The 17,267-nt window shown below is 64.6% G+C and overlaps 1 protein-coding gene across 6 annotated transcripts in view; it reads left to right on the top strand.

Moving 5' to 3' along the window:
- Nucleotides 1-17,267, top strand: part of ADGRB1 (adhesion G protein-coupled receptor B1) — a 68,397-nt gene that overhangs the window by 17,373 nt on the left and 33,757 nt on the right. For 5 of the 6 annotated variants that reach the window (XM_078071926.1, XM_078071925.1, XM_078071924.1 and 2 more), the window contains 8 exons: nucleotides 1,167-1,273; nucleotides 1,462-1,656; nucleotides 2,872-2,940; nucleotides 3,432-3,540; nucleotides 5,038-5,181; nucleotides 5,677-5,752; nucleotides 5,899-6,001; nucleotides 6,997-7,040. In XM_078071926.1, the coding sequence (XP_077928052.1) occupies nucleotides 1,167-1,273; nucleotides 1,462-1,656; nucleotides 2,872-2,940; nucleotides 3,432-3,540; nucleotides 5,038-5,181; nucleotides 5,677-5,752; nucleotides 5,899-6,001; nucleotides 6,997-7,040 (847 nt within the window). Of the gene's footprint in view, nucleotides 1-1,166; nucleotides 1,274-1,461; nucleotides 1,657-2,871; nucleotides 2,941-3,431; nucleotides 3,541-5,037; nucleotides 5,182-5,676; nucleotides 5,753-5,898; nucleotides 6,002-6,996; nucleotides 7,041-10,857; nucleotides 10,996-17,267 lie in introns of those variants that run through there. The other variant, XM_078071929.1, reaches the window with a different exon arrangement.

Below are 17,267 nucleotides of genomic sequence, written 5' to 3'. Positions count from 1 at the left end.
CGCCCTCCGGGCCTGCCCCAAAGAGCTGGCAGCTCGTGCCCACTGAAGCCAGGGCGGCACGGCTGGGCCCCACGCGGCCCGCCCCAGCGTCCTGAACGCTCCCGAGAGCCAGCATCTGCACAGAGCCCGTTGCAACGGATGTCCAGTTATAGGCGGGAAACTGAGGCACAGAGAAATTAGTACACCTGCCCTGGGCTTGCAGGGCCAGTAAGTAAGAAGCTGACTCCGAATGCAAGCAGCCTTAATCCCCGGGGCAGCCCTGTGGAGGGTTTGGGGGGGGTGTGGAAAAGCGGAATGTGCTCCTAAGGGAAGGGGCTTAGCTGCCCTGAGGGCTTGGTCTTCTTTGTCCCTCTTATTTGAAGGAATGCCATCAGTTTGTGGACCCTTATTGCTGTGTGACGTTCAGGAATTGACTTGACCTCTCTGAGCCTCCATTTTCTGTCTGTAAAAGGAGGGTGTTTGGGGCTGTCCCACCAGGGCTGTCGCTAGGAAGGGTGGGGTGGGACACACAGGACGGGGACAGTGGTGGGGCCGACAGTGGGGTTGTGTATTCCTGAGCCCCACCCCGTCTTGTTTACGTGTTCCTGGGAGCATATTGCAAATGCAGAGAAGCAAAGTTAAGAACACGCAGGTCACACGATGGCGTGACCTCTGGCCTTTGGTCTGCGAGTATGACCACATTCCCGCCTTATTGTGATCCTGCGCCCCGCTGTGGAACAGGTGTCCCTTTCCACCCAGGGGCTGGCGTCGGGGTCAGCCCTGTGGTGTGCCACGGCTGCGTGGCCGCTGCTGCCAAACGCCCCCTCGGTGTCCGCACGACGCCCAGGCCAGCGGAGGCCCCCGCCGTGCTGTGGGGGGAGCTGGGCAGGGCCTGGGCTATTGGCTCTCCCGGGGGCTCTGGGTTGAGAGGGGCTTCAGGAGAGGCCCCCCGCTCGGCCAAGGCCTCCACCTCCATGCAGGTGGGGTCCTGGGTCCCTGGCCCAGCAGCTGCCTAAACGTGCTGAAGGAAAGAAACAAGGAAGCCAGGCCCCGTGCCGGCTCCGCCCTCGGTGGGAGCCCCCCCCCCCCCGCCCAGACCCTGCTTCTGAGGGCTGGAGGGGCTTGTGCCTAGGAGCAGGGGGTGGGATTTCTGCGCCGGAGGCAGAGATGACCCGCTGTCTCCCCAGGCCTCATCCTGCGACGCTGTGAGCTGGACGAGGAGGGCATCGCCTACTGGGAGCCCCCCACCTACATCCGTTGTGTCTCCATCGACTACCGGAACATCCAGATGATGGTGAGAGTGGGCTCTGGGGCGTCGCGCCCTGCCCGGCACTCCTCTGCCCTTTAACCTCAGACCCAGCCCTACGGCTGGCCTGTGGACACAAGTCAGCTGTGGCCACTGGCTGGGGGCGGCAGGAGGCCCGAGGCCCTGCCTTGCCGAGTCCTGCTCAATCATGGCATCCACCCCCTCCATCTCTCCAGACCCGGGAGCACCTGGCGAAGGCTCAGCGTGGGCTGCCTGGGGAGGGAGTCTCCGAGGTGATCCAGACGCTGGTGGAGATCTCCCAGGATGGGACCAGCTACAGTGGGGACCTTCTTTCCACCATCGATGTCTTGAGGAATATGACGGAGATCTTCCGGAGGGCGTACTACAGCCCCACCCCTGGGGATGCGCAGGTGGGCTCCCGGAGGGCAGCCCGAGGGAGGGCACCTGGGAAAGTGAATAGGGAGTCCCTGACTGCAGCCTCACACTGAGCCCTGACCTGGCCACCTGCTGCGCCCTGACCCCAGTTACTGAGCCCTGACCTGGCCACCTGCTGAGCTCTGATCCCAGTTACTGAGCCCTGACCTGGCCACCTGCTGAGCCCTGACCCCAGTTACTGAGCCCTGACCTGGCCACCTGCTGAGCCCTGATCCCAGTTACTGAGCCCTGACCTGGCCACCTGCTGAGCCCTGATCCCAGTTACTGAGCCCTGACCTGGCCACCTGCTGAACCCTGACCCCAGTTACTGAGCCCTGACCTGGCCACCTGCTGAGCCCTGACCCTTGTTACTGAGCCCTGACCTGGCCACCTGCTGAGCCCTGACCCCAGTTACTGAGCCCTGACCTGGCCACCTGCTGAGCCCTGACCCCAGTTACTGAGCCCTGACCTGGCCACCTGCTGAGCCCTGACCCCAGTTACTGAGCCCTGACCTGGTCACCTGCTGAGCCCTGACCCCTGTTACTGAGCCCTGACCTGGCCACCTGCTGAGCCCTGACCTGGCCACCTGCTGAGCCCTGACCCGTTACTGAGCCCTGACCTGGCCACCTGCTGAGCCCTGATCCCAGTTACTGAGCCCTGACCTGGCCACCTGCTGAGCCCTGATCCCAGTTACTGAGCCCTGACCTGGCCCTGATCCCTGTTACTGAGCCCTGACCTGGCCACCTGCTGAGCCCTGATCCCAGTTACTGAGCCCTGACCTGGCCACCTGCTGAGCCCTGATCCCAGTTACTGAGCCCTGACCTGGCCACCTGCTGAGCCCTGATCCCTGTTACTGAGCCCTGACCTGGCCACCTGCTGAGCCCTGATCCCTGTTACTGAGCCCTGACCTGGTCACCTGCTGAGCCCTGATCCCTGTTACTGAGCCCTGCCCTGGCCACCTGCTGAGCCCTGATCCCTGTTACTGAGCCCTGACCTGGTCACCTGCTGAGCCCTGATCCCTGTTACTGAGCCCTGACCTGGTCACCTGCTGAGCCCTGACCCTGTTACTGAGCCCTGCCCTGGCCACCTGCTGAGCCCTGAGACATACCCCCCCTCGCCCCATTACTGAGCCCTGACCCTGGGAGCACACTGAGCCATAATTCTGGTGTCTTTTTCTCTGCTCACTGGCCCTTTTTCCTCTTTTTTTCCAGAACTTTGTGCAGATCATCAGCAACCTGCTGGCAGAAGAGAACCGGGACAAGTGGGAGGAGGCTCAGCTGGTACGGACAGCAGTCTGGGGCCCCCTGGTCAGAGCAGCAGGGTGGGCACAGGCATGTCTGCTTCTTCCCTGGGGCCCAGGCTAGCCCAGGTGGGGCCCTGGGTTCGAATCCCAGCAGGACCTCTGAGCTGGTGTGACTTTGAGCTTCCATCTCCCCATCCACCAGAGGACGGTAGCTCACCTTGTGGGCTCAGTGGTGGGTGTGGGAAAAGGTGTTGGCCACACGGTACGTGTCGGGATCACTAGGACATGGTCAGCCTCCCTTCCTCCTGGACTGACCTGGAACTTGCCACCATTTCTGACCCTGCTTCCCAAGTTGGACCCGGAGCTTCTCGGTGACAGGACCCTGGATAGGGGGCGACAGGCGCAGGAGCAGAGGAACGGGAGGGTGTGTCCCAGGCTGGGTGGGGGGCTTCGATGACACCCTCATTTCCCTCTGTGGTCCCCACTGGCTCTGAGGCTCCCTGCCCCCCACCCCCACCCTGTCCCCAGATGGGCCCCAACGCCAAGGAGCTCTTCCGGCTGGTGGAGGACTTTGTAGGCGTCATCGGCTTCCGCATGAAGGACCTTCGGGACGCATACCAGGTCACAGACAACCTGGGTGAGCGCCTGCCCACTCTGCTGACCCCCGGCCCTCTCCGCAGTGCTGGGCCGCCCTCCCGCCTCGGTTTCCTTGTCCATGGGAACAGGCGTCGGCCAGACGCCCTCCGTGGGCCCTCCCCGTGCCTTCTCACAGACTCAGCCCCCAGCCCCGTGTGGCCCTCGGCCTGATGGGACCCCAGAGGGGAACCCCAGGGTGTCTCAACCCAAACAAGGGCCTGCAGCACCGAGTCCCGGGCCAGAGCCAGCCCCTGCTTGCAGCCCCAGTGGCCTGCCTGCACTGGGACTGCGTGGAGGGTCCAAGGCAGGACCGTGCAGCCAGCCCCTCGTGCCTTCCACCCCCAAGTGTCCTATAAGAGGGTCTCCAGCTCCACCCAGCGCAGGTGAACCGACCCAGTCTCTAAGATGGGACAGCCACCAGTTCTCGCCTCCTGGGGATGCGGAGAGCCCCAGATCACCCCACCTGTCCTGCCAAACACCTGCAGCTAATGGATTCAGTGGTGGTCATCACCCCACACACCCCACATACCCCACACCCCACACACCCCACACGCCCCACACACCACACGCCCCACACCTCACACACCCCACATGTACCTACATACCGCACACACACTTCATACACCTCCGCACCCCATAGGTCTACACACCAATAGCCCACATACCCCATAGCCCACATACTGGACGCTCAGAGAGATGGGCCCCATCTCTGCCCCTAGGGCCTCCTCTAGGGAAGGTGCCCTTGTCCCGTACAACAAGCGCATGGATGGTACAGCCAGGTAGCCAGGCATGGAGGGGCCGAGGGAGTATGGGCAGGGGGCCCCATGAAAGCAAAGGCACGGACGGAGGTGTGAACTGGCTGCATGGGGTGGGGTTTTGTTGGGGCCGAGGCCCCAGAGGTGGGTGAAGGCCAGGGGGTAGCTGGGCCATTGCAGATGGAGGCTGTGGGTTCCTAAGCCCAGCCCCCTTTCCCCCACACCTAATGAGGGCAGGCCGCGGGCCGCTGGGAGAAGGGAGCGTGGTGTCTGCCTGACATTGGCGGGCTTGGGGGGGCGGACTTGGAGACACTGGGAACCCCCCACCCCAGTCCTGTGCTCCCAAGCCCGTGTGTGCCACTTTGCCCCCAGGGATGACCTGGGCGGTGGGATCTGTTCCCTTTTGTAGAGCAGGCAGGGAGGGGGCTGGGCTCCAGCATCCCAGGGAGGAAGGGGGGGCCACCAAGGGGACACTGCTCCCTGGGGACCCCTTCATGGCCACAGACCTGACTGCAGAAGCTGCCTTTGACCCGTGGGGCCACGGGGGCTGAGTCAAAGCCTGGATCCTCACTGTGGCAGGGAGCTCCTGCTGGGGCGGAGGTGGGGGTCCTTTGAGGGCTTGGAAGCTGGGGTCCCTTCTGAGCCACGAACTCCCCAGGGCCAAGGCTCCTGGTTGCACAACTGCTCTCTGTGTGTCGTCTGTCTCTGTCCCTGTGGTCTCTGGGCGGGTCCCCCTGCCCCAGTCCTCAGCATCCATAAGCTCCCGGCCAGTGGAGCCACGGATATCAGCTTCCCCATGAAGGGCTGGCGGGCCACGGGCGACTGGGCCAAGGTGCCAGAGGACAGGGTCACGGTGTCCAAGAGCGTCTTCTCCACGGGGCTGGCAGGTGAGGGGCCCCAAGCTGCGGGAGGGGCCCTCTCGGGAGACTCAGGCCCTGGGGTCCGAGGGCCCACCCCCCAGGGAGCTTCCTTCTGGGATCTGGCCTGCTGCTTCAAGGGCCAGGACAGCCTTCATTTCTTCTCCGTGTTCCTGAGGTCGCCCCCTCCTCCAGGAAGCCCTCCCTGCCCTCCTGCTTTTGGAGGCTCCTAGGCCCCAGTGGACCTAGTCACTGCAGGGAGGGAAGGGGTCGTCCTGGGAGCACACGGGAGCTAACTCTGGTTCCCGGGAAGAGAAGCACACCCTGCCTGCCCCCTTGCTCTCAGGGGTCACTTAGGGGAACCTAGGCCGCCACCCCAGCTCTCCGACTACAGTGCTGTGTGTGTGATGGGGGTGGACACGACCACGGAGCCCGGGCCTCCTCCCGGGGACGTGCACTTCCCGCACCGGAGCGAGGCCCAGGCTGCGGCGGGAGGGAGGAGGTGACCGCCGCACCCTCTTCCAGAGGCTGATGACTCGTCTGTGTTCGTGGTGGGCACCGTGCTCTACAGAAACCTGGGCAGCTTCCTGGCCCTGCAGAGGTGGGAGGCCCGGCGGGCCGGGAAGGGACGCGGGGACAGCGCGGGCACCCGCGGGCGCGGGCCGGTGGGAGGCATTCAGGGGAGGGGCTGGGCGGGGAAGCGTCGCCCCTGTGGCCCCCTGACACGGCCTGCTGGCTCTGCCCCAGGAACACGACTGTGCTGAACTCCAAGGTCATCTCCGTGACTGTGAAGCCCCCGCCCCGCTCCCTGCTCACGCCCTTGGAGATTGAGTTTGCCCACGTGTACAACGTGAGTGCCCCCCGCGTGCGCGGCGCTGTACATGTGTGCTCGATTCCTCCCACCTGATCCCACATGGATCCTGCGGCCTTCTTGGGTCTCACTTTAGCCTGCTGCTCGCATCTCTGACCGATAGAGGGGAAACAGGCTCAGAGAGGTGTGGTGATCTGCCCAGGCTCACACAGCGGGGGACGTGGGAGGCAAAATTCAACCCACTTCTGTAGCCACTGTCCGAGCTCTAGCGGCCGTGCCTGGCCCTGGTCGGCCTGATCTCCTCGGGGAAGAGTCATCCCCTTCTGAGAAATGAGTCTGCCCCGGGCCTCATAGCCCCGCCATGCCCTGCTCCTTGGGGCTCTCCATCAGGCCTCAGCGGAGCCAGGGCTCACATGCCCTTTGGACGCATTGAGAGCCGGGAAGCCAAGGGTGTGAGCCAATCCATTACCCAGCCAGGACAGAGCAGTGCCAGGCCTGGAACCCCAGGCCAGGGTCGTGGCAGGAACTGGCCTTATTCTTTCCTGCTGTGTGGCCTTGGGTGAGTTGCTAGACCTCTCTGTGCCTGGGCTCTCTCCCTTATCAGACGGGAGCTGTAGCCTTGGTGGAGAACTAACATTCCCACCAGCGCTCAGAGCGCACCACCACTCACGAGTGCCCCGGACCCTGCAGCTCTCCCTCCGCCGGCCTGCAGGACAGAGTCTGCTGAGGCCCCGCGGGAGGGGTCTCCCTGGCATGCCATTTTGTATGACGCTGGACGGGCTGCCTGGACACCCAAGATGGGCTTCGGCCTCGCTGCCCAGCCCCACTTGAGGAGGGGACGAGAGTGGCTTGAGGGCTGGGCCAGTGCCTTCCCCGCTCTGGGCCTCAGTTTCCTCCTCCTCAAGCTCCATCTCTGGGGGCAACAGCAGAGTCAGAAGGCCCGCCTGGCAGGCCTGTGGGGGGCCCCTGGCAGTGACCCTGGGGCAGGCCCGTAGGGTGGGCATGTGACCCTGACTCTCCCCGCTCTCTCCCAGGGCACCACCAACCAGACCTGTATCCTGTGGGACGAGTCGGATGTGTAAGTTCACGTGGACTTTGTGGCCTCGGGGCTTCCAGGGTGGGCTCGGGGGAGGCTGGCCCATGGGGAGCGGTGTGGTCTCAGGTTTGGGGCCATGTCCTCCCATCGACCCATGTCTCACGTGATCCCTCCCTGTCCACGTCTGGCTCTGAGGCAGCTTGGAGCCCACCCAGCCCACCTCCCACCCCTCCCAGGAAAGAGTTGTGCAAAGGCCCCAAAGTGGGAGCAGCCTCCAGAGGAGGAGGGTCAGAATTTTGGGACATGGGGCGGGAGAGAGCTTGGCGCTGGATCCTGGTGGGTCAGGTGAGCCTGGTGGGAGCTAGACCTTCCCCACTGGGGAGGGTGTGGTCGGGAGGTTGGGCATCATTGTCACCACCCGTCCCTCTCAGCGCTGGATCAGTATCCCTTAGGCCTCCCTGCACCCCTTCCCTAGGCCGGCCGGGAGTGTGAGTGTGCACAGCCTGGCCCCCCGAGCCTGGGGGCACGTGCAGCAATCCCTTGTGCTCTGGGCAGGGCAGTGATGAGTGTGCGTCCTGGGAGGTCAGGAAGGCTCCCACAGTGGCTGACACTCAAGGAGGACAAGTTTGCCTGGCAGAGAAGGGGACTGAAGCAGAAGCACAGCTTGAGCAAAAACATGGAACTTGGACGGTACGGGTGGAATGTGAGATGTGGCCAGGAAGAGCAGGTGGCTGGAGGACAGGCAGGATGGGGCCAGTTTGTGGGGGCTGTTGTGTCAGGAACTATGGAAGCTGTTGGGATGGGATCATCTACCCATCCATCTATCCCCATCCATCCATCTACCCCATCCATCCACCCATCCACCCACCCCCATCCATCCACTCGTCCATCCACCCCCATCCATCCACTTCCATCCATCTACCTATCTATCCACCCCCATCCATCCACCCATCCACCCACCCATCCATCCATCCACCCATCCATCTACCCCCATCCACCCCCATCCACCCATCCACCTCCATCCATCTACCTGTCCACCCCCATTCATCCACCCATCCATCCATCCATCCATCCATCCATCCTCCAGTGATTACCGACCACAGACGAGGCACTTCTCTATCAGGTTTTGTCCTCAACCTTGTCCTGTCTCCAGTGAGGAGGGGCAGTAAAGCAGGAATATACAGATTTCTTTGAAAATGTCAGGTCACGCCACGTGCCGAGAAATGGAGCCAGACGGATCTGATGGCAGGTGGGGTGAAGTGCCTTTTAAAGCAGGTTCCCGGGAGCCTCTCTGAGATGATGTTTGAGCAGAGGCCTGACATAACACCGTGCACGTGGGTGTCTGGAGACAAACATTTTGGCAGAAGGGACAGGCAGTGCCAGGGCCCCGTTCTGAGGGCACGCGGGGCCATTCGGCAGATTCCACTGGCCTTTCCGGCTCTGGGCCTGGGGCGGCGGCTGGGCTGGGGGAGGGCTGGGCGACCTGCAGTCCTGGCAAGTGGCCCTCTGGCTTTGGTCGTTGTCCTGCTTTTCTCTGGGTTTTACAAGCAGCACAACCTCTTGGTACACAATGGGGTGTCTGAAAGGAGTGATGACGTACAGAGCAGGGAAGCAGGCCCACATGCTTGCAGCGCCCCAGCCAGCCCGCCGAGTTTGCATCCCCAGGCAGCCGGGGTGTGCTGTGGCTTCTGGTCCATCCGTCCGGCCCTTCCCGCCGCCTGGAACCCCCTCCCACCGGGGGCTGCGCAAGGGCTGCCTGCAGCCCCAGGGCACGGCTCACCCCCACTGGGGGAGCCTCCTCTTTCTCCTGACAGCTCCGCCCACATTTCTGATTGTCTCCAGGACAATGTTAAGCTCTTGGAAGTAGACTGCTTTCCAGGGAGGTGGGATTCATCCCCTTTGCCCTCCCTGGGCAGCTCTGGCCAGCCCAGCGTGTCTCGCTCACCGTCCCGAGAGCCCTCGTGTGGCCCAGGAGGACCACGTGGCCGACCCCGCCCTGCGGGAGCCCCCGCTTCCCATCCTGTGGCCAGGTCCCCACTTCTCAGCTCTGGCCGTGAACTCTCTCAGGGGCGGGGGGCCTGCACACTGTCCCGGCGTGCCCCACCCACCCGCAGTGACCTCTGGTGGATGCGTGGGATCGTTAGGGTTTCTGTACCTGTGGGCCCAGGGCCCCGAGGACAGAAGGAAGGTACCAGTAGCTGTGCCATGTTTGAGACGTGCCCCGGGCAGCGTTCCCACACAAGCTCCCCGTTTGGTCCTGGGCATGGCCCTGGGAGCCCGGCTGCAGGGTCTGCCGCCTCGGAGGAAGCGGCGCCCCCTAGAGGCCTGTGACTCAGCGGACCGCTCAGGAGTGGGGAGGGTCCGAGGCTGGGGTGCTGTGGCCGAGGGAGCTGGCTCTGCCCCTCACTCCCACCCCTGTTCTGCGCTGGACACCTTCTTCCATGGCCGGGGGGGGCTGCTCCTCACCCCATGAATGGGCCCAGAGGAGCCCAGGGTTTCCTAGATGACCTGACGTAGGGTCCAGGGACAGGGCCCCAAGGCGGCTTCCCCGTGTGACCCAGGACCTGACTCTATGCTGGCCTGGACCTGTGTGCTTGTGTGGGCAGAGGGGGTGAGAAAGAGTGTCACGTATGTGCAGGATTACGGGTGGGGGCCTGGGGGAGAGGGAACCAGGGACCATCCGCTGAGAAATAGTGATTTTCCTTCCATGACAACGATCCCGAACTGAGCCCGGTCCTGATCACAGATGGAGCCTTGACACAGGTCACCTGCTGAGCCCTGATCCCTGGTCACATACTGAGCCCTGATCCCGGTCACACACTGAGCCCTGACCTTTATCAAATACTCAGCCCTGACCCTGTTTACACACTGGGTCTTGACCCTGGTCACATGCTGAGCCCTGAGACCCTAGTCACACACTGAGCCCTTACCCTGGTCACATTCTGAGCTCTGACCCCAGTCACACTCTGGACCATGACCCTGGTCACTCTCTGAGCCCTAACCCTGGTCATATTCTGGGCCCTGACCCTGGTCACACTCTGAGCCCTGAGGCTGGTCAAATGCTGAGTCCTGGCCCTGCTCACACACTGAGCCCTTACCCTGGTCACTGTCTGAGCTCTGACCCCAATCACACTCTGGACCATGACCCTGGTCACTCTCTGAGCCCTGATCCTGGTCACACGCTGAGCCCTGCCCCTGGTCACACACTGAGCCCTGACCCTGGTCACACTCTGAGCCCTGATCCTGGTCACACGCTGAGCCCTGATCCTGGTCACACACTGAGCCCTGACCCTGGTCACGCTCTGAGCCCTGATCCTGGTCACGCTCTGAGCCCCGACCCCAGTCACATGCTGAGCTCTGACTGTGTGTCTTCTCTTGAATCCGTTGAGCATGTTCACATATAATTATACATGTGTCATATGCTTGCAGGGCCACCTCCTCTTCTAGACACATGCGACAGTTGACCATGTGACATGCTCGTCTTAGAAAAACTGAGTCAGAGGCTTCCACCCACAGTACAGACCCTCCACCCGCCTCGCCCCCAGTTACACACACATTTCCCCACGAAGCCTCGACACCCACACTTGACAGCTCTGTCCACACTGGGCCCTGACAGCTCCCTGGAGCCCCCCTTGCCCCAGACGCCCGCATTATGTGGCCGAATCCCCTCTCCCAGCCAAAGACCCCGATCACCGGCTCCGGAACCCCAGCTGACAGCATGGCTCGGCGCCCCTCCCCCGCAGCGCTACAGCAGCCTGGCCCTGGCAGGGAGGCCCGGGGAGCGGGGGTGTTAGGGAGGGGAAGGGGGGTCCCTGCAGAGCTCCCAACCGTTCAGCAGGATGGGTGGAGGATGGGTGCAGAAAGGATGGACTGCTGGGTGACAGAGCCCATGCGGGCCTGGAGCCCATCCTGGGCCCCGGTCCCGTGGTCCTGAGAAGCCAACTCCTGGCGTCTCCCTCACAGCAGCTGCTGAGTTAGAGCCCAGAAGTCAGATCTGGTAAGATTCTGGGAGACCGGCCGCTCTGCTGACTTGCAAGTGGGCCGGCTGGGGCCCCGCGTGCGGGCTGGGGGCAGGGACGCCCGCCCGTGCCCCTGCTGCAATGCCAGTGTTTGGGGGGTGCTGGGGGCCAGCCCCGGGAGGGCCCCGGGAAGGGCAGGGCTCCACGTTCCGGGACCCACACGCACCTCGGCTGCAGAGCCTCTGGCAGGTGCCCCCGGGTTGGGGGTTTCCCTCCCTGGGTGGCTCTTGGCACCCTTACTCTCTGCAAGCTGAGCCAGCAGAGGGGACGCTGGGACAGGCCGGCGGACGGGGTGGCGTCCCACACGCTCTTGAAGCCTGACCCCACTCCAGGCTCTTCAGACGTGCTTCGCCGACTCACACAGGCTCTTGTCCGCCGAGCAGACCGGCCCAGAATGCCTCCTGGCAAGCCAGGGTCGCCCTCGGGTCTGTGCTGCAGACCCCGGCCCTGCCACACGGGGACGTTCGGGACTCAGGCCGGCCCCTCCCCTGGGGCCCCTGCCCGAGTGTGTGTTCCGGTCCCTTTAAGAGCCTTGCCCCCATCCTTGGTTTCCTTGGAGAGGGCAGTGAGGGGCAGGCGGTGGGGGGGGGGAGCGGAAGGGAGAGTTGGCAGGGCCCCTAGGTCCCTGTCAGCGGCTGGTTCCCAGCCGGAGTCCTCCCACGAAGGCTGGTTTCTGATGGGGCAGAGGAGGGGGGCAGAAGGCAGATGGGACAGGATGGCCAGACCACCCCCGCTCCCCAGCCCTGGCCTCGGCCTGGCCCCTTCCCCAGTACCCTTCTCTTCTCTGAGTCTCCCCCTACTTTGTCCTTGGGGGGCAGGGGGCTGGCGGAGCCCCACTGGGGGCAGACAGGCCACCAGGTCATGGTACCGCCGCTGCTTCCTGGCTGACAGCCCGGCTCCCCCAGCCGCTGCCCTCCACCCTGTGGACCCCTCACTGCCGCCCCCTTCAGGGCAGTGGGGACGCGTGGCCCGTTTGTGCCTGGCCCCTATGCCCAATTCTGCTGTGGCCTCAAACACCACCTTCACTGAGAGGCCTTCCCGCCCATTTTCCTACACCCACAGTCCTGTCCCCTACTTCCAGCTCAGACCCCAGTGAGCAAGAAGTCTGTGCATCCGTGTGTTTCCTGCCTCCTGTCTGCCCCTCCCCCTGCAGAATGGGGGCCCCAGGGCAGGGTCTGGGCTTTGTCCACTGTCCATGCGTCTCCCCTGACAGGGATACACAGTAAGCCCCCAGGAGGTGAACAGAGGCTGCTGGACTGTGCCCCATTTGAAGGAGGTCCCTCATCCTCAGGGGACTGGGGATTTGCCCATTCACTCCTTCCCTGCATCCAGTCTGCCCAGTGGGGTCTGACCTTGGTGACAGCATCCTGCCGTCGAGGTGTCCCCACGCCACCCACCCAGCAAGATATCCACCAGGGTGAACCCACGCCCTCACCACTCACATATGGGATGAGAGGGGGCCCCCAGGAGGACAGGGGCCAAGGAAGCTGAGTCTGCCCTGGACATGGCTCCAAGTTGTCCCCACTGGAGTGCCCGCTTGGGCCGGTGTGTCCCAAGGGCAGGGGGGCGTCTGTGTGGGTCCTCTAGCCACACTTGGCTGGCCAGGAGAGGTCCTCGCTCCAGCTCAGGAATCCCTGGCTCTGCTCACGCCGGCCGTGCAACCCCCGGCCTCAGTTTCCTTGACTGTACAATGGACGAGGGACAAGTGCCCACCACCACCCAGTCTGGGAAGGTGTCACCAGCCCCCCAACCCCCACCAGGCACCTCCCAGGCCATGGCAGAAAATGGGACCGCCAGTGGAGGCCCAGAGCCGGCCCGGCCCCAGCCGCCCAGCCCTCCCCTGGCCCTCTGCCCTGCTTTCCCTTCTCGTTCTGCTGGAAAAGCCTGCCAGTCGCTTCTGGCCAGTGACAGGCCTGGCGGGCATGTCTGGAGAGGGGGCTTCAGCAGAGGAAGGGGGTGGTCTGGCCAGCAGCACGGCGGGGGGGTCAGAGGTGTGCACGGGGCCTGGGCGTGTTGGTGTGGAGGGCGCAGCTCGGGGTGGGGGCCTTTCCTGGATCGAGCATCGGGCACACGAGCCTCCTGCTGCCGTATGTCCACCTGTGATAGGTGCCCCTGCGTCCGTCCCGTAGCATCTCCACACCCGCGGGTGGGTGGGGACGTGGCCCTGTGAGCGTGGCATCCACGGAGACACGAGGGTCGGGGGGGAGGCCCCTGAGCTCACGAGATCTGCCTGGCAGAGTGGGACCGGCGCTGGGTGGCCTGTGGCCGGCTCAGTTTCGGAGGATGCCCGCAAGGGTGGGAGATGGGCCGGGCGGCTGTGGGTGCAGACTGAGTCAACTACGTTGCCTGTCCCTGGTCACGTGGCCGGGCGGCCAGAGGCCTTGGAAGAGGGGCTTGGGACCAGGCGGGGCCGTGGTCATCAGCACCCCCCCAACAGGCTCTGCCGCGTGCGCCTTTGCCAGGCTCTGGCTTGGGGGGGGGAGGGGTGCAGACAAAGAAGAGGAGCCCGGAGCTGCCCGCAGGGAGGAGGGGCTGGCCGCACAGGGAACCCAGTGCTGGGCGCTAGACCGCTGGGCAGTGCCAGGAAATGGGGGGGGTGGAGGGGCTGGAGGGGAACGGCGGCCTTGTTGGGCCATGTTGGTGCAGGAAGGGGCATGTGCAGGGACACAGCAGGGGCCTCTCTGGGCAGGGCCTGGGCCTGGGCTTTAGGATGCTCCTAGCAGAGGTTCCGTTCACCCGTCCGTCTGTCCTTCCATGGGCACCATGCTGGAACTGTGCATTCACAGCGATGCCCACCCAGAGGGCGTGCTCACCTCACCAGCACTTTCACCCCACTCCGTCCCCCCAGGAAGAGGGCTCAGCTGTGCCCAGACATCTGTTCCTGCAGGGATGGCCCTGCCCAGACCCTGTCCTGCCGCCATCCCCATGCTCCGGGAGCCTCCCCTCCCACTGCCTCCCAGGCCCAGCCCACACCACAGGCTGCTGGGGCTTTGCCCACGCTGTCCTTGCCGTGCCGTCCATCCGTCCCTCTCCGAAGCCAGGCCCGCATGTCCAGAGTGCCTGCCCCGGGGCCCTGCCATGACCTGGTAGCTGAACAGGGGCGAGGAGGGGGGTCCTACCTGCAGCAGGCCTGGTCTCAGATCTCGGCCCCATCCCTTACTAACGGGGTCACGGTGGGCGAGCCGTTTTGTCTCCTTGAGACTCAGTTTCCACATCTGTAAAACGGGGTTGCTGCAGTGCCAAAATGTGGTGATGTGGGTCGAGTCGTGGAGCGGGGAAATGTTCAGCAAGTAGGCGCCATCCTTACCCCTCCAGGAAGCTTGTGGGAGCAGGCCCCTCCCTGGCCTGCACTGTGCCCTGTGGGGTAACACCTGCCTCAGGGGCCCAGGGTGAGGGGCCGACACCGGGTGGGGGGCGGCTTCTTGGTTCCCCAGCTGGAGGCCACCTGGAGGCGGGCAGCAGAGGCCCTCTGGGTCCAAGCACAACATGTGCAAAGGGGCTGAGGCAGGGGTCCCCGGGCTGGACTGGCAGGGCGGGTGGCGATCTCCTCCCTTGAGACACTTGCTTCCCTCTGCCGGGGGGTGCGACTGCTCATTTTCTGAGGCAGAAAGGTCTTAATCCCACTCCCCAGGCAGCCGGGGCCTCGTGCCCCTGCTGGTGGCCCCGGGCGCCAGTGACGTTCATCTGCAGGGAGCTGACGCGGCTCGCGGGAGGGCGTGACGTGGGGCAGACACGGGAAGGACTGGCAAGCTGTCAGCGAGGCCAGAAGGACCGTGGCTGCCCATTCTCCCCTCTGGGCCTCAGTACCGAGGCACCAGGAAGCAGGGGACGGTGGGATGACCTGGAGGGCACCCGCATCGCCGGGCCCTTGGGAGTCAGGAGGCCTGCGAGATGCCTGGAAGGTGGGGTGCGGTCAGGGGTGTGACGGGGCGGCGGTGACGGGGCGGCTGCCCGCGTGTGTCCTGTCGTGGCTGGCGGGGATGGCGGGACCGCCCGAGAGACGGGGTCCGTCTACGCAGCGCCCTGGACGCGACAGGCGCCGAGGAACGCTCGCCGGTGAAAGCCGGGGACGGGCTTGGCGGTGGTCGCGGTGCTGGCGCCGAGGGGCCGAGGTGGCCGCGGTCGGGACGCTCGCAGCGGCGGTGACGCGGGGACCGAGAAGGCCAGCGGTGGTGATGCCGGTGGCGGCGGTGACCGTGGCAGTGTCACCGGTGACGGCGGCAGTGGGCGCGTGGCCGACGGTGTGGATGTGGCGGTGAGGACACGGCTGGTGGCGGCAGCTGATCACGTGACGCGTCGTTCTCGTGGGGGACGCCGGTGGCGGCGGGGACGTTGACGGAGCAGCGCGGTGGCGACGTGGCGATGGCGGCGGTGAGGGCGGTGGCGGCGACGGGGGCGCTGTGGGGCGTCGATGGCGTTGTCGGGGGCGACGTTGTCCGGGCCTCGGCGGCTCCGGGGGCGGCTCTGAGGGGTGGCTCAGTGTGGCACCGTTAGAGTCAGGGGACCCCCAGCACAGAGCCTGGCAGAGGCTGGCCGGGGAGTGAGCACGCCCGTGGACGGTGTATGGGTGTCAAGGCAGTGACCCCTCGGGTGACAGCACGGGTGGAGCTTGGCCAGGGGTGTACCGGGGGAAGTTCTAAGTGAGGTGACAGGCTCGAGTAGGGTCCCCAGGGTGCAGGCCTCTGAGCTGGGAGGGGTTGGCAGGTGGAGCGGGGTCAGCCAGACCCTGGACCTCCCAGGCAGGATCACTTGCTTGCAGGGCTGGGGGGCCCAGGGTCCCGCCCTCTCCCGGGGGTCCCCGGTCTGCCCAGGGGAGCAGAGGGGGTGAGGACCAGAGCCCGGACCATGGGGAGGGCCGGGTTTGCAGGCGGGCACAGGCCTGCGGCTGGAAGCACTGACTCAGAGTGCGGCTGGCACCAGGTGGGAGCGAGGAGGCCTTGTGAGCAGCACGAGCAGCCGCGGAGCCTCCAGTCATGGAATCACGAGGCTCAGACACTGAGCGTCAGGAGAGCCACCCCACGGGCAGGGACACAGGCCTGAGGCGGCGCAGGTCTCGTCCGGCAGCTCCCTTAGCAAGACCCAGGTCAGGCAGGTGTCCCTCCCCAAGGTCCACGGGTCGCAGACATCAGGGTCCGCTCGGGACCACGGGTGTTGCCCCCAGGACCTGAACCAAGATAGGCTGGAGCTGACGTGGGCCAAGCCGTGGGGAAGCAGACACGACCTGCCCTGTGGGTTCTCACAAGCTGGGGGCCAGCTGGGCTCTGGGCACAGAGGAGAGCTCAGGGAGGCTTCCCTGAAGGACCAGGTGAGTCAGCCAGGGGACAGCAGGGCATGTGGTCAGAGGCACCGGCCAAGATCAAGGCCTGGAAACAGGAGACGGCGCCTGTGTTCTGGGTCACCAGTGGTTCCGTCTGGGCTGGCATGTGCCGGTGGGTCCAGCGGGGCCAGGGGAGCTTGGGAGTCCTGATGAGTTCTGGCTGCTGGCTGAGGCAGGACCCAGGGAGCGGGGTCCCAGCACAGAAGCGGGGCAGGACTTGATGGAGGGGTCTGGTGCAGTGCTCAGGAATTCACAGGCTATCCAGGCAGGCTCCCTGGAGGAGGAGACTCAGCACAAACCTTGATCTATGGCTCAGAAGTCAATAGGCAGAGGTGGGAGGTGGGCCTCCTGATGGATGAAGTGTGATTTAGCAGGGCCTCTGCCTAGGATGGTGGGTTTGGGGAGCACAAGTGGAGGCCAGTCCACTGAGGATCTTGAAGACCAGGCTGAAAAGTTTTGAGGGGCTTCTAGAAGCCCCTGCCTTCAGGGACACTTTGCCCGCTCCCAGTTCCCCTATTGGGGTGTGCTGTGCCCACTCCGGCTTTTTTCTGTTGTGTGGGAGGCTACCTATGAGTCATCCACACTCCAGTGTGAATTAGCCCATCAAACCCCAGGGGACCCTGACGGTTCTAGTCCCGTAATAGACCTGTTTCGTGGGCCAGCAGGAGGCATCATGAATGCAGCAAATGCCCCGGTTCGGTGGGTGGACGAGCGGACAAGGGGGGGCGGCTCTCAGTGCACCCTCGGCGTTACCGTCCCCCGATGCCTAGCGTCCCCGTGTCTCCCTCAACAGTGTGCTGGCTGAGGATTTGTGCCCACTTCACAGGGGAGGCAGCTCAGCACCAAATGGCTGGGACGGAATCTGCCCGAAGTGGGAACAGTTCCCCTTTCTTGGGCTGGGCACTGGCAGGTGGCAGGGGGCAGGGCTGCCAC

Source organism: Halichoerus grypus, chromosome 5 (genome assembly GCF_964656455.1).
Source record: "Halichoerus grypus chromosome 5, mHalGry1.hap1.1, whole genome shotgun sequence".
Classification (NCBI taxonomy): Eukaryota; Metazoa; Chordata; class Mammalia; order Carnivora; family Phocidae; genus Halichoerus; species Halichoerus grypus.
This window is presented reverse-complemented; position numbering and strand designations above follow the sequence as displayed.